The sequence below is a fragment of the Python bivittatus genome, unplaced genomic scaffold (genome assembly GCF_059951505.1).
Source record: "Python bivittatus isolate LINGU-HERP-01145 unplaced genomic scaffold, Pbiv_v1 ctg000330_np1212, whole genome shotgun sequence".
Classification (NCBI taxonomy): Eukaryota; Metazoa; Chordata; class Lepidosauria; order Squamata; family Pythonidae; genus Python; species Python bivittatus.
Window position 1 is genome coordinate 43592283 of NW_028277058.1, and position 23381 is coordinate 43615663.

Here is a 23381-nt window from a genome sequence, read left to right on the forward strand (position 1 = left end):
CATCAAGTGAAGATTTAAAGTTATTAGTTTAAAAGCCAGATGTAAAGTTATAATACATTAAAACAAGTACTCTTCATACAGTCTTAAACACTGAAAGTGATTCCACTGAGCTTAATGGCATTTTTGTATAAAACATGCTTACAATTATATGAATAAGTGATAGCTATACATTAAATGCTTCATAACAAGTAATTGTTGCTATCTCCATTAATATGTATGAGTTGCTGTGCTAGAATTTGTCTACATGTGTGCTAACATATTCTGTATTATCAACCAGGTGGCTCTATTCTATTCCAAACTTCCAAATACATTTTGAACTTTTGTATCTTACCTAGCATTGTAGTGTATACACTGCATGTACCTACTAGTTGGTGGGATGCAGGAAACAATGCTAGCTTGAAAGGTAGTCCCCATATTAGAGACCCTGCCTTGCACAGAATAATGTAAACATGCTTGGGATAAAACTGGGCTTTGGCCAAAATGTGCCTAAACTGACCAGTACTGTCTTTACTATTAGCAGGGTATGTTTGCGTAAAGAAGTACATAGGTAAGAGTGAGCTTCTGCATACTTTCTTATATGAAAACGAGAGTTTGACATATGATGAAAACACAAAAGTTGGATGCAGTGGGTACTTAAGACGTATGTATAGTAAACAAGGAAAGATAGGATCAGGAATGAGTAAGTGCAGAACAAATGATAATTGTATACAAAAATTAGTGGCCAATAAGACAAAGTACATTGAGGAAGTTTAGTCATAGCAAGAGAGGGAGGACTGAATCGCAAAGCAAGTACATGAAGAAAGAGTGAATGTGTTGAGAGAGGAAGACAGAATGTTGTGTCTGGATAAAGTTTTCAAGATGTATGAAGCAATGTAATAGTAATGTATGAAGTGGTAAATGGGCAAGAAGAAAGCACAGAAGATTTGCAGGACAGAAAGGTGTGGAGAGACATAATGAGTGGAGTTGGTGCAAACTAGATTCACTTATATAGTATTTCCTTTTCTTATCTGATGCCTTTCATTTTCCTTTCTTCTTTTCTGTGCTTGATACAACAGTGCTTACCCCAAAACCGAGTATCATAATAGATAGGAGTATATGTATATACATCTGCATCCCAGCCCATAATCCAGTGTCTGTAGTTGCAAATAAAAAGCAAAGAAATTTTAAAGACAGAAGAGCAGTGATAACTTAACATGAAACAAACATAAGAACCCCAAATATGTGGCTGGGTCATAAACACTTCAGCTTTATTGTACATCACAAAAAAAAACCCCTGTACTAGCCCAAAGAAATGGGGTTCACAAATGAACAACAGAAAAAAAAAACCCTTTTAACTGGAGATGCATTCAGCTGAAATAACTGTTAAATGCTGTAAATCATGTGTACGGAGGCAACATCTCAACCTATAACTAGTGTTATTTGGTTATCAAAAGAGGTACTGTAAGTTCTGATTGCATTGTTACTGGGTGTGGCAGGATGTGCTTTTCAAAAAAAAAAAGTATCTACCCATATAAATTAGAAACTAAAAAATGAGCTCCCATGCATATTTGTTTAGCTTGTCTTCTTTTCTGCATTAAAAAAGAGAGGGGAGAGAGAAGGAAACAGAAATACACAACGGTGTGGAACATTACAAAATGCAAGTAAGCATTAGCTTATTTCATTACAACTCCAAAAAGCAATCCATGCGTGAGTTTTTTTCCCCCCAGCAGCAGGAGGAAGAGGGAAGGGGCAATATATGGTGTAGGAGGACCATAGCAGAAGTGAGAGGCTGCAGAGTGGCTAGCAGTTTCTGGTGCAGTAGCAGAGAAGTGCTCAGGTCAGACTTTATTTTCTTCCAAGCTTGCTTGCTTCGATTTCTTTCATATAGGACTGGGCAATATGCGGAGGCACCCCTTGCAGGAGTAGTCGGAAGAACGAGAGCCCACCTAGGGATAAGACAATTATGAAAACAACCAAAAGGATAGGTTTGATCTTTATACCTGTGCACATGTGTGCATTTACAAAAGGAGAAATATGCCATCATTTTAGCAGAGCTTCCTTTAGTGTAAGTAGGTTTAGGATTTTTAAAATGGATCTCTCTCCAATTGCTACTTTTTTTTCTTTGTGTGTGAATGAAATAAATCCTTGCAAGAGTGGTAGGTCAGGAACTTTATGTTCCATTGACCGTTTACATTGTCCAGTGGATGGGGACTTGATGGATCCAGCATGAGGTTGCTTTGAGAATGCTGCTAATAATGACAAGTCATTCTTGTTGCAGCTGTAAAGTCTTCCGGTACTCATCGAAGACTCATAGTGTGAGTCGCCATACATTCTCCAAGCCAAACATGGTGAAGAAGCTTTGAAGTGAAGTTGCTGATCCATATTGTAATTATTGGAAGGAGGAGAAGGAGAAGGAGAAGGAGAAGGAGAAGGAGAAGGAGAAGGAGAAGGAGAAGGAGAAGGAGAAGGAGAAGGAGAAGGAGAAGGAGAAGGAGAAGGAGAAGGAGAAGGAGGAGACAGCAGGATGCTGGAGATCCACATAGTGAAGGCCACCCCAAATAAGAACACCTGTTATAGCATCAAGAATATTCAAAAGCCAAACACCAAGGGCAACCCATCTCCTTTCTTCTGTAAACAATAATATTAGGCCTAATACTACATTTTAAACATGTCACTCTTTTTGCTTCCACATTTCTTCCTTACAATTCCAGTAACTGTGCTACAGTGAGATATAACCAGGGGCATACAGAGAGAGGGTCAACAGCATCAAAATGGTGGGTGCAACTGGGCAATCAAAGCCCCAACCCTTTTTAACATGCATCACATGCACCATACACACATAAAAAGAGATGGGACTTTGCCCATCTGTGCCAGCCATTTTGATGTTGATGACCTCCAACTACGGGTATCCCTGAGCATGACATTATTGAATTTAGTGACCTCCCTATCAATACTTTCACCACATTCTCCATTTGTCAGCTACTGAAATTGTGCTATCTAGGTGGGAAATGCTTAATATCACAACATGTTGCATTGGGAACTAATAAAACCTACCACCCCAGTAATCTAAGAATGTACATAAAGTGCCCACCCACCAGTGCAATATAGTAACTGCATGCTTTTTTTCTTGAATTGTTTAGCAATGTTGGTATCGTGAGAATTCTGTGCAAGGATCTAAGCTATTTTAATTGTCTAAACTCCAAGAGAAGTTACCTTAGCTTGCTGAGATTCAGTAGGGTAATAATAGTTAAAACAAAAGCAAACACTGAGATGCCTTGCTTTAAGACAGCCTTGGCCAGAGAGAAAAAAAACATGCCCTCTAGAAAGAACTTACCTTTGAAAGTTTGTACCATTAATCTCAAATGCAAGAATCTTTCAAAGCTCTATGGATCATATTTTACAATTGACTGTTACGGAGGCACCTTTTTTGCACATTCAGGCAAATGAAAATGCAAGTGACAATTCTGTGCACAACCCAGCTAAAACTAAGCCATTTGATTTAACTTAAAGCAATTAAATATGTCATTGAAGATTTCTTCCTTTCCTTTCCTTTCCTTTCCTTTCCTTTCCTTTCCTTTCCTTTCCTTTCCTTTCCTTTCCTTTCCTTTCCTTTCCTTTCCTTTCCTTTCCTTTCCTTTCCTTTCCTTTCCTTTTTCTTTCTTTTTCTTTCTTTTTTTCATCCTTTTGTGCTAAGACACACAAAATCTAGCATGCTTTTAAACTAGTCCCTTAAAGTTGCTGCAGTGTACAGTTTTCAAGAAGAGGAGGTAAGAGTTCGGTATAATTAAACAGTATCACTTCCCTAGCTGCCTGAACCTTGAGGCAAGTAACTGGCATTAGATGTACAAATGCTGTGATTTATGCTTATTTATGTATAGTAAGCTGTTAACCTGGTTCATGCTTTATCACTCCCTCCATAGCTTGTTAGTACATGTTGGCATCACAGCGGGAATTGCTATCACAAGCATTTATTCAGCAGATTCAGCGAGAGTTGTTAATTAAGAACACAATATAAATAGTCAGTCCATTGCTACATTGGTTTTACTACCCCATTTTCATTAAATGACATAATGAAAATTATGCCATACTTTGGTAGGTTTTGTATGACGTGACAACAGAAATAAGCTTCATATGCAGAGACCATATGAAAGCTTACCTTAGATGACATTATACATTCAAAAATCCTTACTGTGTAACTACAGGAGAGAGAGAGAGAAAGAAGTTGTAAGCACTTTACTCGCTAAACATAAACGTACAGAATCTGTTGAGTGAAAGTATGTCCACAGCGATGAGAAGATGGTGATTTAATTCCTTAGTCATGTAAAACATGAGAGAGAGAGAGAGAGAGAATGGAAGAGAGAGAATGGAAGAGAGAGAAGCCAATGGAAAGTCAAAAGACGTAGGGGTCTAGCACACTTTCAGCATTATCATTAATATAGGAAGCTTAATTAATTATGCAGAAACACAAATGATTGGCTGCCACGCTAATCTAAGAGATACATAGGAGCCAATCTGATTGTGTCACTAATCTAGGACTAAAACAAAAACTAGGTTAAACTAAATTAAAACATTTTAATTAAAATTAAAATTATAGATATAGATATAGCTATAGATATATGTACACACACACACACACACGTATCCAGAGTGTTTCTCAGTATAGGAAAATGCCATATGCATAGCATTGAACCATCTATATCTATATCTATTTTTAGTTGAATAACTACTAGGCAAAATTATCAAGTATTACGGTATAAAGATAACATAATTCACATTCCTTTATATACTTCTGCAAAACAAGGCTGATATAATTTAACAAACTGTATTTATTCTACATTAGCTTTTTAAACTATGCATTTTATAAGAGAAAAGCTATTTTCTTAAAAATCCAGTATAGGTAGCTTCTAAATAATTGTATTACAGGTTATAATTCACTTTATAAAATTTACTACACAATCCTGTAAATATTTCCTCAACAGTAATTACTTGGACAGCTATACTAGAACAGCTTATTCCCAACTTTGTGGACTTTTTTAATATGCCACTAAGTTATATGTTATTGTTTTTATTCTTGACAGTTAAAACACTGATAATGTGATTCTGCTGAGAAACTCAAAATTTATTACTGATTCAGCTCTGTTCTTCATAATTCAGTCCTTCTGAATATTAATATAAACTATCTAGAAATACTGTTTTTTAACATATGATGCATTTATTATTGAAAAAAATTGATGTTGATTATGAATATTTTTTTTAAAAAACCCATGGAAATAAGACTACAGTATATCTACTGATGAATGGGATTTTGAACTTAGTTACTATAGTCTAGACATTAGTTTCTATATTCTTGATTAATTTGGCCTTCTTTGCCCATGTCATAGAAGTATGCCATGGAGCAAAGATAAAGAACATATATAAAATACACACTTACATGCAAACATGTTTTATATAATAAGAAAGGAATGAAATAAAAGGTAATGTCCAGTTGAATATGATTTTCAAGACCAGTGTCGTCTGCTCTAAGAAGGTTGGTTTTTCCTGGCAAAATTTCTCCATGATATATCATTGCAGAATTAGGATATTTGACCGATATTTAATTTCCCTTTCCATTCTATCACACCGTTGTTTAACAATATTAAGCTTTTTTTTCTTTTCAGAACTGTCAACACTAGCTGTAATTCTTTTAAGCTCTCAACAGATAGAAAGAGAACACATGATTCTCTCCAATATTAGACTCCAATGAGTAATATTAAAGGTGCATTATGATGGCAATATATCTTAGAGCACCATAATCAGAATATGTAATCTAGGGTAGTTTTACTGATGTCAGTAGGATTTCTTGGGAATAGGCAATTGTAGTTTTGGGTGTGATCCAAAATGAGTAGTTCAACTGAATATTCCTGAGTCAGTTTGACTTAATTGCAGTGTGCCTTGTCTTTTCTTTCACCTGCCAAGTAAGTCTTTGAAAAGAAAAAATAAAAGAAACTAGATGTCTCATTATTATTTTTTAATAATAAAGAGTCTACTCTTTCAGAGTCTCTGGTCTTCATTATTGGAGTCATCACGGATACCTAGTTTCATGGAGCTTGTTCTGTCTGGCATCTCATATGGTGGATATCTCAGTGTCAGTTTAGGCAGGGGGAGAGCAATGATTAAACAATGGACAGAATCTATACCAACAATAAACCAATATCATTTCTCACACTACTCCAAACAGTGGCTCTAAAGCAGGCTTTTCCAAATTTCAATGATTAATAGGTCTCTAGCAGTCTTTTAAAAAAATATATCCAGAGGGTAGCAACAACAGATAAAGGGTTGGTAATATAGTAATTGTTCAGGTAGGGGTGCAATACGCATGAGATGATGGAAGTAGAGTATGGAACGTATAGTAGCTGCCCTCTTACAGCATCCATTTTAAGCAGAAAGATGCATGCTTCTTTCAGCTCATGGCTTTTGGACCCAATGAAGCCAGTTACAAAACTCTGATTTTCTTCAAGAGGTATGAATTCCAGGGATCTAACTAGATGTGACCCAGGGAGGTCTGTGTGGAAGATTTCCTGCTTTGTCTCTTTCAAATATAAGTAGTCACTTGGAAATGTTGACATTCAGACTGGGACTATAGCAGAAATGAAGGCAGGGAAAAAATCCTTTTCATCTGTGCAATGTTATCCTCAAACATAGCTTCTGCCCAAATTACAATTTCTTCTATGGACCTAACAACAGCTTGAGAAGCAGACTTCAACCAGGAAAAAATGCAGGGGAAGGGGTTAAACCTTGACCTGTAGTATCAGGTGCTCCATCAAATTCAAATACCTCAAACATCAGATTTCTTTGATTCCATTTACAGGTGGCTATAGTGGACACATGAGAACTTCTAACTTCAAATGAAGTACCACATGAACATGGAAATGTGAATCAAAGTGCAAATAGAAAAACAAAATTGGGACCTACTTATTATCACTAAAGCTCCATAAATCAATGTACTTCTGCATTAAAGTTCTTCAGTACTTTGCCATATTCCTGCAGTGTTTGATATCTTCATCTCCCGCCCCCCACCCCCCGCATTAAAATGCATTATATAAAGGGAGGTACTTAGTTTGTATGAAACCATATGATTTTGAGTATCTGGAAATGTATTTTCATAGTAAAGCCTTATATATAAAATCATAGGATTACAGAAGATCACAAAGGTCACTAAGTACAACTCCTTGTTATATGTATCTCTCTTCAGAAGTAAATCCCACTGACGTCAATGGGGCTTACTCTGAAGTGATTGCAATCTTAATCAATGACTTTGAAGGCTGTTTGTTTGACTACATGTCTAACCAGTTTAGCAGGAAGAACTGCTGAACTGCCCTACTTTTGGATGGCCAAAAGCCAGCCAGTGAACAGTATAGGATTTCAATTAATAAATACTAAGGGGAAAAGGGAGAGAGAATAAAGAGAAGGAGAGGAAAAACAAAAAAACAGCACAACTTCAGTGAAATATTTAGTAGCCATTTCTTTATGACTACAAACCAAAATGGCAACCAAGCTTTCAATATGGAGACCTTTTAGTCTTTCCATCTCTAGGTGATAAAAGGAAGAAATAAAGTGATGAAACCTGGGATATGAAGAAGAAATGGAAAAGATATTAATATTATAATGAGATTTGGGAGTTAAACGGCATTTTAAAGGCCCCTTTTAAAAGATTACTTTTGGTTGCAAAAGGATTTAGGATGTCAGAAGTTTTTTTCCTCTCCATATTAAGGAATGTGGTTAGGCCAGAACTTGACAAAGGTGAATGAAAGATTAATCCCCCTGCCGCCCTTAATTCTACCATACAAAGGGAAGAGAGGCAAAGGGTGTGTATGTGATAGAAGGAAATCAATCTGTGATGGAAATGAGGAAAGGGATAGCAGAGCTGAAATTTCTCTCAGTAAAAAATTATATTCTGCTGTAGGTTTCTTAGATACTGGATGGGGAACCACAGCCTGATGTAATTTTCTTGTCTTATACTCACTTTATATATTACAGAAGCTTTATCGCCTTCAGTAGTTTCTTTCCATGGAAACTGGATAAACCCTTGCACCTCTAAAATGTCTCAATGCTCAGAAATGGGGCACATAATTCATGGTTACTGGTGCCATAGACACTATGAATGTCCATGGTGGCATTTTGAGTTGGATTGTGAATGATACAATTACAGATAGTATTTGTGGAAGACATAAGATTAGAAGGTTTATGAACTGCAATGACAGTTTTTAATTCATAAACTTTCTAATCTATGCTTTCCACAAATACTATCTAACAGTTTAATCTAAAGTATTGTCGAAGGCTTTCACGGCCGGCATACAAAGGCTGGTGTGGGTCTTCCGGGCTGTGCTCAGGATGATGTGACCCTTTTGTGGGTATTTATAGAGATCTGAAGGGGGGGGAAGGGGGAGGGTTGGGGGGTTGGGTTAACAAGTGGCTGCTTGTTTTGGTGTCTGAATATGTGTGTATCTTCCTGGGGGTTAGGCAGGGTTTTTTCCTTCTATTGAGTTGTTAACGAGTGGCTGCTGGGGGTCACATCATCCTGGGCACAGAGAGAACTGCTCCTATCTGTGCTCCTGCCCTCTGAAGATGCCGGTCACAGATGCTGGCGAAATGTTAGGAAACAAAACTTCCAGAACACGGCCACACAGCCCGGAAGGCCCACACCTTAGTTTAATCTAAACTCAGCTTTCCCCAACCTGCTAGTTTTCTTCTGTGATGCTTGCTAGGAATTTGGGGAGTTGTAGTTCTATTATCATGGGGTGTGGAAGACTGAATTTCCTTGAAATGACAGCATCGCTTCTATGCAGAAAAATAATACGCAATAGAGAAACTGGGATAATCAGGAAGTGCAACTACTATATTGCACAAGACAGGTCACTTCTATCTTGCTTGAGTTGTTGAGCAAGATAAAGAAAGTACACAAATTCTAAGGCAAGTAGAATAATATACTAATAATACATTAACTAAATAGGATGCATTATATGAGCAGAGAATGCCACATTGGATTTTCAACACTATAACTTATAAAACAAAGGCACAAAAGACCTAATTAGGATTCAGAAGTAAGTAGAAAACAAAAGCTAGACAGTTGCAAAAGGCAGAAACCTGTAAGTCTAGAATTCATACATATTATATGGACAATGCGCATTACAGAGTATTTCTGATAGGGTCAATGGAACTAGGGAATGCTTTAACTCTTCTGTAGATTAGATCAATTTGTAACCAGATTATTTTAGAGTTAAAAATGAAACATTAAGATCCAGTTACTAATCTTCTACATGTGTTGTTTACTCTGGAAACATCCCAAAGATATATGTACAGATGTACTATGATATTCAAAACACCATGTTGCATATTCTCAGTAGAGCATAAATGTTTTACCCAAATGTTGCTATTACTTTCTATGGAATTAATGTATTGCTTGGTCTTTTAATATTCTTCTATCAACATTTTATTCATTAAAATTTATTCCCCCACAAAGCAGAAGAAAGCTACACCACCCAACAGAGAACATCTTACCTCTTACTTCCAATTTGCATTCAACTTCTGCCTCACCAAGACTGTTGACAGCCCTGCAAGTATACGTGGCACCATCATAGGGGCTGGGTTTCCGAATCTCCAGTGTACAAACCCCCTGGTTACTAAACATTCTGTAGCGTGGGTCATTCACTATAATGATTTTATTTTTCATCCATGTTATCTTGGGCTGCAGTTAGAACACAGACAGAGAAGTTATGAAATTAAACATTAAATTCCTTTTTTGTAGCATAATACTAAAATCAAATGTTAATGAAGTGAATGGTTCAAAGAATTTTTACTTCATTAACATCTGAATTTAGTATCGTGGTCCATTTTCTGTTTATTCTAAGGACATCTTAAAATAAATTGTACTATTTTTTTAGGTTTTTAAATATTTAATTGGATAAATCCATTCCATACTTTCTCTCGAAGACTCTCATCTAAATATGACAGAAACTCTCAGTCCATTTCATACTGAGCCACTATATCAAAGTGTGAAGTGTTTTGGGAATTGCCCATCTGGAAGACCCATATATATTATGGAATGCTAAACTTCCATGAACTATACTGGAATATATTTCAATTTCTGCAGTTAGATTGTGGGATACCTTTCTCAAATGTGAGTTCCAAATGCAGCATTTTTACATGTATATTTTATATGCATTTTTACTGAACATATGGTTTTAAAATTACAGTGTTAGAAGAGGCCATAAAAGTTTTAAACAAAGATGGACATTTTAATACCTCCAATAAAAATAAAGTCCCAGAACTGCAGAACCAAAAGAATACCTAATGTAAATCCTTTCATCATAGCAAGATTCTTAAAAAACCCATCCATCTCCCCAAAACAAATATATTTTCCTTTGGGAATAATACACAGGAAGTATTAATAAAACAGTTTTTCCTAATTTAAATCAGTAGGCAATAGGTTTCATTGCTAAGTTTTAGGTTGCTTGCACAGAAATAGAAACAGGCCTGAGGACAACTATAAATTTGACATGTGGTTTAAATAAAGACCTCATGCAGTTTATTAAGTACCACAGTAACATCCCTCCCTGATAAATTGCAGTTGCGCTGGGTCTCCAAGTCCAAGAATACCTAGGTGACTAGGAAGAGGTGAAAACACAGTTGGTAGAGATGGAGAAACAATGTAGGTTTGTATGAGTGGCACTGATGAGATTATTTATTTATTTTGCTATAGAATGATGAGGCAGAAGAATAAACAGCTTACCTGGTAACCACTATTTTTAAGTGAGCAGCTGTGCATTCACAACTATGGATTTTCTAGGTGCCATTACAGTTGGGAGTAGGGGACAATACATGAGTTACAATGCCGTTTGTCACCTCATAGGAACACCCCTCCCCCTTTTCCCCAAACACAAAGTAAAGCAAATGAGGTCATTACAGGTTATATTAAGTTTTAAAATAACTTAAACCTCAACCCAACTACAGCAAAGAAAGTTCTGGAAATAAGGAGAGAGAGGAAGGAATGTTCTCAACATGCACTGGGCAAGTGGGCTTCCTTCGTAAAGACCTGCCCAGCCACAGAAACTGAGCATCACACATATAGGTTCTACACCTATGCAGAGCACCATTAGAACCTATATGCGTGATGCTCAAGAAGTGGGATGAAGAAGTAGCAATCTGAGACCTGATCTGCCTTATCCATATGCTTTTTAAATTCTCTTGTGCATTTATTGAGATTCTTATGAGATGAGTATCTTACTTTTGGATTTCCTCTCACACTGCAGTTCAAAGTTGCATTATAACCAGATACGGCATATGTATCAACTAAAGGTTGAGTAAACATTGGTGGTTCAGTGAAATTGAATTCCTCATAAACTGGATTCTTGTAGACTTTACCTGCAAAAGAGAAGTTTATTTATTTATTTATTAAATTTCTATGCCACCCATCTCCCCCAGAGACTCTGGGTGCCTCACAATTAAAATCAAACAGTAAAGACAGTAAAAATATAAATATCCATATTAAATTAGCTAAAAAAATAATACTATATAAGTTCAAGAACTGCTAAAACATAGAATTTCTAACATGTTAGCTTCCCTGATTGCTATGTACATAAGAACGAACTTTATCTGGAGATCATAGTGCTGTGCTGTACTTCAGATTTGAAAGCTCAAAGTACTTCTGAGAGCATGGACATGCAAATGTAGTATGTGTTTCTAATTCCTGAAAGCAGCAACATTATTTCCTGGGTCATGCAGCTAACCTCTGCAGCTGACATTTAATCCTCAGAAAACATACTGTATAGTTCATATTGTTTAGTAGTCTGCAACCTATTTTATAAACTATCCAGAATATAAGATATATCATCAAAGGTTCTTTCTTGAAGAGTGCTAAAGCATGGGTGCAAACTTTTGTTTTTAAATGACCACATTCATAGACAACTTTAAATCTAAAGAGACTGAACACAGACCCTTTAAAACTCTGTCTTTTGTGGAGTCATAACCTTTAACTGCCTATGATTTAGACTGTACAGTTATCCCTTTTTTTTTTTTTTTTTTTTAAAGATCCTTCCATTCTTCCTGCCCAGTGGTTTTGATGTTCAGGATTAAAAAGGAGCAAGACATCTCACCTACTATCTCAAAGAATATAAGTGAGATTAGAGGAAGGAATGGTTTTTGATTTAGCCTAGTTAGACATTCCAATTGGCTAATAGCTATTTTCCACCATTGTGTCCTTAGCCTGATGCACTGCAGAATATCTTTCAAGAAAAGGAGGAGAATGTACTGTCTCTGCCTAAAGCAGTGTTTCTCAGCCTTGGCAACTTTAAGCTGTATGGACTTCAAGAATTCTGGGAGTTGAAGTCCATACAGCTTAAAGTTGCCAAGGCTGAGAAACACTGGCCTAAGGTATGAGCTAACCCAATCTATTCTCCTTCAAAGGTAGCAAAAACACCTTGTTTAAATGTATACTGGTGTTCTGAATGGATACACAGGCTGAACATTTCTCTTATACAGGTGGCATGAATTAAATGTTCCTTAGATTCCTTAAATCTTCCTCAAAATAGGGTGGTAAGCACTTAAGTAGTTTTGGACAAAGTGCTGTGACAGGAAAAATTTGGGTCACTTTTCTGAGCATCTTCCTCTATGCAGGAGAGGTCAAGGATCACAAAGCATTTATGTTTGGATAGACAGACATAGATATTGATCAATATGAATCATTAGATTTTACTAAGAACTTACAACAAATTATGCAAAATCCACATGGGGTCACCTTGTTTGCAATCAGTACTTTTGCAAATTAGGTATAATACCCATACTTTTTAGCAGATGGGATCTATGAAAAAAATCCAAGTAGTTTTAACAAAAGTTTTCTCTTCCAAATGTAGATGTGTTTGTGTTACAGTTCAAACAAGAACAGAGTCTCCCTTATTTTATCCTTTGCCTCCAAACTGTACCATATTTTTTTAAAAAGAATCAAACATTATCAATGTGTACTATTAACATGATTGACTATGCTACATAGTAGTGCAGTTGCCAAAAATAGGCAGCTTAATATAATTAATAGATTAATGTAAGCCTCCTGTATCCCTTTTAGCTGGTTTCCACCATCGTATTTGCATCATATATTTCAGGAGTTTTAAAGTTCTAGCTAACCATCTTTAGCAATCACAGCACTCTCCATTGTTCTTGTTGCATCCTCACTGAGGCCACACATATTTTCAGAGAAAATCCGGAAGAAATACTCGTTTCCGATGACAAGTTCAGTAATAGTAGCAGAGGTCCGGTGGTAATGTTCAATCACAGTGAACCATTCCTGAAAGACAGAACAGGTTAACCTGGGCTCGTAATATAATAGTTAGGAACTCAGAAGTAAGTCGGGCTGAGACATCAATCTAGAACAGGGTTCCTCAACCTTGGCAACTTTAAGACCTGTGGACTTCAACTCCCAGAATTCCCCAGCCAGCAGGGAGTTGAAGTCCACAGGTCTTAAAGTTGCCAAGGTTGAGAAACACTGCTCTAGAAGAATCTATCTGTATTATGCTATAGCCTAAAGAATGGCCGTAATTTTATAATTTATAATTTTATAAATAGCCACCATGAAAAGACAATTGAGATATCAAATATTAAAGAAATTAAGTAAATTTACCCATAAATTTAGATTCAAACATGAGAAATAGCAATATAGATTAAAATATACATGTAAATGCTGTTATTCAATACCGATATAGATATAGATATTACAATATGTTTATATTGAAAGAAACATTTTCTGAACGGCTTGAACCAGTAAAGCCCCACACGGGATAAAACTGGCAGAAAAAATATGATAGTCTGGGACATTAATCTGGAATAGAAAAAGTAGTGAAGTAGATAAGTGATGGGTTTCCCTACAGAAAGACTTCCAGAAATGGATTTCTGCTGACTACATCAAGCATACATCAATATACCAAATATTGCTGATTAAGCTTCTGTATTTTCCTCAATTTGTTGGCTTTGGTGCCTTCAAGTCAGTCTTGATTCCTGGCAACTGCCTGGATTAGTCCCTGCAGTTTTCTTGGCCGGATTTCTGAAGTGCTTTGCTATTGCTTTCTTCCAAGGGCTGAGAGTGACTGGCCCAAGGTCATCTAGCTTGTGCTTAAAGCAGGACTAGTCTCCCACAGTCTCCCTGTTTCTAGCCTGGTGCCTCAACCACTAAACGACACTGGCTCTCTCTCTCTTCAGTTAGGCATGTGTTAATATTTTACTTTTTAGCTTTTCTGTTTTGCTTTCCCTGTTCCTCTTTTTGTTTGTCTTTGATTCTGTTTCTAGTTTATTTATGAACTTCGCGTTCTTTTTAAGTTTTGTCTGGAGCTCATCCTCTGTGCTTTCTCACCGTTGTGAGGCCCCATCTGAGAGATTAGTCTTGGGCCCTGAGAGCTCTATTTACACCCCAGCAAGGTGCTACAGTGAGAAATGTAGACCTCTTAGCCAAGAGTAAGCTATGAGTTTCTTAACAGAACTTAAACTGAACTGAAATGCAAGGAGGAAGACTGCTCAGGTGCATGAAGCTTTTTCCATCATGGCTCTGCTATGACAGCATGTCAGTTATGAGGCTAGGTACAGTAATCTGTTTTGTTTATTTCAAGAGCTGAAACCTATTTTTAAATCAGGCATAATTTTGCTTAATTAGGCCCACATGCTGCTAAAAATGTAAGCTGACTCTGATTAAAACACTTCAGTCTCTCTTGCTGGATGAACAATGCGTGTCTCTCCTGTTCTATGAATCTAATTAGCTACTCTGTGTTCATTTCAAGTTCTAAAACAACAGATAATGCTGGAAGCATTTGGAAAAGCCCAGCAACAAAAAGGAGTTTTTCCATGCCACTGATCTCTTTCTACTATTAGCAGCAGTAGGGGAGAAAGCAAGCTGTAGGGAAGGACCCATCCTTTCCCACTGCAGCCTTTTCTCTACCTTTAGTCAGCCAGAAATGGTGGAAAAGCCCATCTTGTCAAAGGAGCTTCTGGTCTCTCTTACCCACTGGTAGTAGTGAGGAGAAGGTAGTAGTGAACAGAAGGAAAAGAAAGATGTCCTTTTCTTCTGCTCACCTCTCTCAACTACTGGCCAATTGGATATTGATTCAGAGATCTCAGTGGTATGAACAGAAATCTTTTGTCCTGCTGGCCATTCAGTTGGACAAGTTATGAATTCCTTCAGTCCATGACAGAAGTGCCCAGGCTGGGAGACTCTAAGGTGTGCACTAAAGAGGTCTCTTGGCTGGCCTTTCTGCTGTGTGCTGGAATTCCCTCTGGTCTGCCCTGGAATTGTCCATCCTGGAGGACCCTCAGTGCCAGCAAGGATGCTTAAGGCAGGCCACCTCCCTCAGTGCCATCCAGGATGCTTCATGCTCTCCTATGCATACTGTGAAATTCTTGCAACCTGCTTAAGGCTACCCAACCCAAGACTGCTCTTGCCAGTACTGCAAGGAGGGGCTTCTCTCAGCCTTCTCCAGTACAGGTAGTCCCTGGGTTAAGAACACCTGGGTTACAGACAACCCGTAGTTAAGAACACAGCCTATTGTAGCAAAATTTGAGTTAAATACTCAGTGATTCAAGTTCATCACACAATACTACTTACACAGTATTATACAATAATACCGTTCCAGCTTACATACCAATTCAACCTAAGGAGAGACCTCGGGAATGGAACTCATTAAAACTGGGGACTACCTGTAGTGTGAGCTCTGAGGAAAAATGTTTAAGAGGGGCTCTGAACTACTCCGAAGGAAATAACATGGGCTCCTCACTCCTGTCTTAAAAGCAAAGGAATCACTTTTTGTGAAGCAGCTTCAAGCAAGATGCTTTGTTTACATCTTCATCAAAGCAAAGCACCCCTTCATAGAGCCCTAACAGATAATTTTATTTTTTCTTTATTTTCAGATATTTTCAATCCAGCACCTAACTAGCTAACTAACTTATTTAGTAGTCTTATATGGCCTCCCTTATCATTGTGTGACTCTGGGCAGCTAACAAGAATCTAAAAGAGTAACAATAATACCTGTAAGTAAAAAAAGTATAACAACAGCTAATACAATGCAATATCTTAAAGTCTGACTCAACCTCCACCCCCAAAAATATTGCAAATCATTATACATAAAGAAGGTATACAGAAACAAATAGGATGGCTTATAGCCTAGAAAAATCTTTCAGTCTTTAACTGTGAGACTGCAGTGATCATCTGAAGGCAACAATCCAAGGATTTTTTCCAGGAACAAAGACCACCTATCAAAGAGACTTGTCAGGTTCACATAAAGTCTTTTATAACAGTGTCAGTTGAAGAAGAACCATTTAAATGGCAGATGCCCTTGTTTTCAAAAGCTATTTAGATTCACAAATAGTAGCAATGTTTCCAGGCAGCATGCTCTTCTATGTGAGAACTAGGAGGCTAACCTGAGATTTGCCATGTTAGAATGTCTACCTACCATACTCTTTTTGTCTGCTTTTTGAATTGTGTAACCAGTAATGTTGGCATTGCCATCATCTCTTGGTGGTACCCATTCCAAAGCAACATTTTCTCCCCAGACATCTGCAATTTTTACCACTTGGGGTGGGCCTGGACGATCTGTGGCAATAAAGAGGAAATATTAACAGTTCTGGTAAAATTAACTTTGTTCAGCTTGTCTCAGTTTGGCAGGTTTTAATTTTCTTTTGCAGAGTGTACCAAGTTTATGTTTTTTAGGTAGCCAAAAGGTTAGTCAGATGGCATTTCCTGCTCCTGATTCCTTCATGTGGCTTCGCCCTCTGTTTCTGGGTGACAACTCAGCTTTGCACACTGCCACTATGTGCATCTGATGACAGTTATCAATTTCCAGCTCGGTATATTTCACACATCTTCCACTACATCTCAGTCCTTCAGTCACATCCTAGGCAACATTCTTAAGCTACATGACTTTGCTTTTTAACATTTATTTTACTTTATTGAATGAGGGCAGCTTATGAAAAGAGCAGCAAGATACAGAAAAATAATTTATTAATCTTTTGATGTTGAGATGACCAGGAGCTGAAGGTTAGGATAGTCGAACTGTTACTGCCTGCTTTACATTGAGATATCATAACCTGCTTCCAGTGACATCTGTAACAACTCATGATGATATCAAAATGACATCGGGTGTCATGACATCATCACACAAATGATACCAAATATGTAATATTGTTAATGATGTCTAACACGAGTTGCATGATGATCTCATTATATATGTGTCATAATTTGTCCTCCTGTGCCCCCTAAAGACATTTCTCCCCTCAGAAACTATTTTTTTCAGTCATGACTGGGTTGTAACTGTCAGATACTAAGGCTTCTTTCATGTCCAGATGAAATGTAGCTTCTGTCTTGACTCTGGTTAGTTTGGGCTGTAGATAAGAAAGATGCTATAAGGATCATAATGGTAGCTCATTTCAAACTCTTAAGTTTTAGAAGAGGACTTCATTCAGCCCTCCAAGATTTCCTATCCTTTTTATCCTTCTTCCTATGTAAAATAGCCTCCATTTATGTTATGTTAATGCCAAAGTGCTGTCAAACTAGCAGGCTGTTTTCTACTCAGGTGGAATTTCAATACATACCAACTATTTGAATCTCTATTGTGGCTCTGTCCACAAGGTTTTCTACTTTGACCTTCATGTCATACTTCCCAGAATGGCTCCTCTCTGCCTTTCGGATGAAGATGATAGAATCATTTTCAGTGTTGCGGATATTAATTTGGTTCTTGTCTACGTGGGCACCGTTTTTCTTCCAAGATACTTTTGGTCTTGGTCTTCCCTATGGAAGAAAAAATCCCCAAACCTCAATAATCCATTGAGATATTATAGTATTATTTGATGATTATTTCATTTTTAAGATGTTCTTTAAATATGTCAGAATAACATAGAACTGCACATTAAAATCAATGACCTGCTTATTGAATTAAGCAGGTGGAATATGTTTAGCTATCAGCCTTCTCCAAACTGGCTCCCTCCAGTTTGTGTCTCTACTATAAAGCCCAACTGACATGGTCTAACATTGTCAGCTAGGAATTCTGCAAGTTGTACTCCTATCACATATGGAGGACATATGGTTGGTGAAGGCAGTTTTAAAGAAATGTGTTGTATTTTCAAAACTGCATGCCCCCTGAAAATAACAACTTGGGACTTAACATACAAATAAGGTTTTTGACATTACCTTTATTGAAATATGATAAACTCGTTCTCATAATATTCCAACTGTGTTTGCACCTTCAGCTTATCTTCCTCGATTTTTAAAATATTATTAGCATACTGTACATCTAAACAGGTACTGTGCAGCATGCTCCCTCTATTTTCACTTCCAAACTCTCAGAAAGAAATTGAAGCACTTCCACATTTGCCCTCATAGAAACCCCCTTCAAAATCCTGGGAGACCACATGAACTGATCTGCAGTGAACAGACCATTCAGAGCATAAAAATTGGAATCCAGCTTGCCCACCCCATTCACCTCCAAGTCATAACAAGTATGTTTGGTGTGTTTAAAAAAGCCGAGATAGTTGCTCTGAAAAAGAACTATCATGGTGCCATCCTTCTGCTCAATGTAGGGGCACCATCAGCTGCAAAAATAAAAGAGGGAAACTTGGTCTACTTCTATAGGGCGGGGGGTGGGGGAATGCCAGCTGGGAAACAACATGAAGTTCTCATCAAGGGGAAAATGGCTTGCCCTAAGCTCTTCAGAGCTGCACTGTTTCAAACTGATTTCAGAGGGTTTTTATTATGCTCCAACTGATCTAGAAGCAAATTGGATCAGATGATGCAAGTTCACACAAGCATGGAGTTGGTCCAGCAGCTGTGCAAATGCTAGATGTGGAGGTGCCCTACATAGTCATGAGAGATTGCAAGAGAAAGATGTTTAGTTTCTTCTAATACCTTTTTTTGTCAAATTTATGCTTTGGGAGATTAGTAGAATTAATATATATTTTTAAAATGGGCTTTTTTTCAAATATAGGGTTGGAGTATTCTATGACTTTGAGTGGGAATTAAATGACATTTTAAGTTGCTTTGATTACAGTTGAATATCTTTGCAATAATGTATTGCAAGTAAATTGACCAGTATTATAATCCCCATATTTTGAACACAAGGATTTTTAAAAATTCAACATTTCTTAACATTTGCTGCCATTTAGCAAATATCAAAACTTCCTAGAACTTCTTCAATAATAGATCTACAGTGCAATAGTATTAGTTACAGACACAAGCATGTAGTATTAGATGTAGACCTATATACATAAGCACACACAAACATTCGTGCATTCCTTACGTGGAAAGGAATAACAAGATTCACAGCTTCTCCAACCCTTCGAACATAAGTTTGCTTTAAGTGTCTTGGCAGACGAATCTTCGGAGGTTCTTAATTTAAAGAAAGAAATTTGTTTCTTAATTCATAAGAACAGAATGTTGCTATATAGAGAATGTTGTTTTTATTGGAAAACAAAACAATTGGGTAAAGGGAGATGACACAGCTGTTAGGCAAGGGAAGATATCTTTTATGGATGTTTATATGAGTTACAAACAAATGACCAGTCTCACCTATAACTTCCTTTACTAAAATAGGCTGCGGGTGTAGTCGGGGATCACTGGGACCGGCAGCATTCACCGCTTTTACTCGGACAAAGATTTTTGATCCAGTTGGAAGATCGGTGATGGTGAATTTTGTTTTATCTGTTAGATCTGGATTGGCCACAATCCATTCTTCCGCTAAAGTAGTATAAAAGCAGAAAGAAAAAGAAAAAAAGAAAAAGAAAAAAATTGAGAACTATATAGAAAGACAGATGAAATGTGGCTCAATTTTTTAAAAAGTACTTTTAAAGTATAGCAGACTGAATGTATTATGGTATTTTGCACCTTTGTGTTCAAATCACTAGCTCCTATTATGGTGCCACCAGAAGAAACAAAGGTTACTAGCCTGCAAAGAAGAATCAATATTTTCAGGTTAAAATCAGAAAGAGAGAAAGAGAGAGAGAAAAAACAAACACATGGTCAAGAAATAGGAATTATAATCCAGTCAGACAGGCCATTAATATTATTGTGTGGTCTTTTTAAGAGAAATGTTAGGATGCAAGCAACATAATTGTCAGTTGTAAAAAACACATTTCCACATGGAATCTATCCAAATTCTGGTTAATGATTTCCTGATTTTTTTAAAGAAGAGGTTTCCATATTGTGGAAATTATTAAGATAATGGGGTAGTACATACATATTCTCAAATACACATTCAAACACACACAGAGACACATAAACATACAGATCTTTTATTCACAAATAGCGCTCTGCTGACCCCTCAGCAATCCATGTTTTTTTTTTCTGTTTTCACAGCATTTTCTTTCAACAAAATGCCAAAGTTCCAAAATATCCTGCAAATCTCTGAGTACATTGTAAACACAGAGTAATCTAATTTAATCCTAGTATAAATACCCCCTGCATTCATGTAAATCTTGTGGAGAATGCTCCAGTATACACAGGGAACTTCCAGCAAGCAAGTCTTCCTCCATTTTCAAACATAAAAATGTTATTTTTGCTATGATCAGTATTAAGTTTAGAAGACAGCATGAAAACTGAATTAATTTATGCATGAAAATTGAATTAATTTATGTGAAGACATTGCATAAACAGGTTATTTTTTATGTGATGCAAACTGTGATATTTCTGAATACAGAATGTAATTTTTGGTAAAGTAAATTTTCGTCCAGTCCCTCACCCCCCGTTTTTGGGAAAGGTGGTAGAAAAGCTGGTGGCACTGCAGCTCCAGAGGATCCTGGATGAAATGAATTATCTGAACCCCTTCCAACTGGGTTTCAGGCCTGAGTATGGGACAGAAATAGCATTGGTCGTGCTCTTAGATGATCTCTGGTGGGAGTGGGATGGGGGTAGTGTATTCATCCGGGCTTTTCTTGACCTCTCCATGGCTTTCCAATCCATTGACCATAGTATCATTTTGGTTGGCTGTGGGAGTTAGAGGTGGAGGGCAGAGTTCTGTGCTGGTTCACCTCCTTTCTCTGAATCTAGTCCCAATTGGTGTTGATAGGGAGTGAGAGGTCCAGCCCACGGCCCCTGCTTTGCAGGGTGCCACAGGGCTTGGTGTTCTCTCCATTCCTTTTCAACATCTACATGAAGCCACTGGGTAAGATCATCCATCACCACAGGATGAGGTATCATCAGTATGCGGATGATACTCAGTTGTACATATCCATCCCAGGAGAACTAAGTGATGTTGTGGATGTTCTTTTATGGTGCTTGGAGGCTGTGGGGGTCTGGATGGGAAACAACAGGCTTCAACTGAGCCCTGGTAAGATGGAGTGGCTGTGGGTGTGGGGCTCTCATGTATCTGGGGGCTTACCATCTCTAGTCTTGGATGGGGTTGCACTGCCCCACACAGACCCGATGGGAGTCCTCCTGGACTCATGACTCCTGCTCAAGGAGCAGGTGGCAGTGGTGGCTAGGAGGGCCTTTGCTCAACTCTGTGTTGTGTGCCAGTTGCACTCTTTCCTGAATCAGGAAGCCCTTCTCTCAGTCACGCATACCCTGGTCATCTCCCATATGAACTACTGCGACACACTCTACATGGGGCTGCCCTTGAAAAGTATCCAGAAGCTGCAGCTAGTGCAGAATGCAGTGGTGTGGGCAGTTATGGGCACCTCTAGGGCTGCACATGTAACACCTCTCCTGCGTGAGCTGCATTGAGTGCCGGTTTGCTTCAGGGTCCAGTTCAAAGTGTTGGTTATTACCTTTAAAGCCCTTTGTGGCATGGGCCCAGGTTACCCAAGGAACTGTCTTGTCTCAATTATATTGATCTATCCCACTGGAAGGGCATGTTATGGACCCTGTTGGCTAAATAATTTTGACTGGCGGGGTCTAGGAAAAGAGCCTTTTCTGCCATTGTCCCTGCCCTGTGGAATATCTTGCCCCCTGAAGTGAGATTGGCCCCCACTCTTTTGGCCTTCTGGAAGAGCGACAAGACCTGGCTCTGCCAACTAGCATGGGGATCACATGGGGGTTCACAGAACTGGGGGTGGTTGGTGGCTTGAGGATACTCTGTCTTTTAACTTTGTATATTTTTGTAAAGATTTTTATAGCTTTCTTTTTTACTTGTAAGCCACCTAGAGTCACTTATGCAGTGAGATGGGTAGCGTATAAATTTGATCAATCAATCAATCAATCAATCAATCAAGTGCATGAGAAATGTGTGTGATCTCATTCAGCTGGTTTCTGCCACTAATAAGTTCAAATGCCGACATCTACCGTTCAACATGACAGTAGTAAGTTTTTCTCTTGTATAGCATGCAAATTTGATTTTTTTTTTTCTGTTTAGGTATTCTGGAATTAGAACAGTAAAAACACTAGTAGGGAAAAAATGTCAATGGCTGATTCTTTAGAAGACATGAGTTTAGGAACAAATGATTTGCCATGCCTATTTGTAGCCACTTCACGTGATTGATTATTTTTTATTTTTGTGCTCATTAGTGAATTTCAGGAGTACTCATATGAACAGAAACTACAACTGATTAAGAAGAGGCTAGATTCATAAAAATTACTTGACGTGAATGGGTTTCTTTTCAGCATTTGTCTGACATAGAAAGAAACTACCTTGTACAAGAACTAATAGAGACAAATAATTATATATCCTTATATATTACATTGTAATAGGATTTACTTACAACCATGTCTAGCATAAAATGAAAACAAAATGATACCTAAACTTAGGAACCAGTGAACTAATCCCAGTGCAAATGTCTTATGTGTTTATGAATACTTATAAAATTGGATTCAGCATTTACCTGTGGTAGTGTTAGCTTAATGACAAATAACCTAGTTACATATAAAATCGATTAGCCTAATTTCTTAGAACTTTTAGAACCACATGGGAGCGCTTTCAAAGGTAACTTGAAAATTTCATCTGATGCAGAGCACAGCAGAAGAAAACGTTTGTGGGGCGGCCGCATGAACAGGTCACCATTTAGACGTTTATTTCATTGGTGCTTCAAATTGTTGGTTTTAGCTTTAAAGAACCGAAGGGTGTGGTCAACCAGCAAGTTGAAGGACTCTCAACTTGTAAGAGCACCTGAACTGTACATCAGCCTCAGCTTCTGAGGCCCTGAAGCCTGGTTCACAAATGAGAGATATTAAGTGGGCAGGGACCAGGGGCAGAGTATTATCAGTAATGACTCCCCAGTTATCCTCTCCTATCAAAAACATGTGAGCCTCCGTACTTGAAGCTTTTAAGGGAATTTTTAAAGTACTTTTATTTCAGTCTATGCTTTATTGGGCCTTGATGTTTTACCCCTTTAAGAGTTGTAAAGAGGTTATTTTATGTTGTTAGGCTTCCTGTGGGCACCACTCTAAAAATGCAGGGCAGTCTCTGAAAAAC

General features: G+C 37.7%; 1 protein-coding gene across 1 annotated transcript in view; it reads right to left on the bottom strand.

Moving 5' to 3' along the window:
• Positions 1–1231: 1231 nt before the first annotated feature.
• The window catches only part of MYBPC1 (myosin binding protein C1), a 73224-nt gene continuing 51074 nt past the window's right edge, over positions 1232–23381 (bottom strand). The window contains exons 25-32 of the mRNA XM_088141515.1: positions 19547–19714; positions 19278–19366; positions 17578–17773; positions 16440–16579; positions 13135–13294; positions 11243–11379; positions 9517–9703; positions 1232–1925 (exon numbers count right to left, since the gene is read on the bottom strand). Coding sequence (XP_087997641.1) covers positions 1825–1925; positions 9517–9703; positions 11243–11379; positions 13135–13294; positions 16440–16579; positions 17578–17773; positions 19278–19366; positions 19547–19714 — 1178 coding nt within the window. The 3' untranslated portion in view covers positions 1232–1824. The remainder of the gene's footprint in view (positions 1926–9516; positions 9704–11242; positions 11380–13134; positions 13295–16439; positions 16580–17577; positions 17774–19277; positions 19367–19546; positions 19715–23381) is intronic.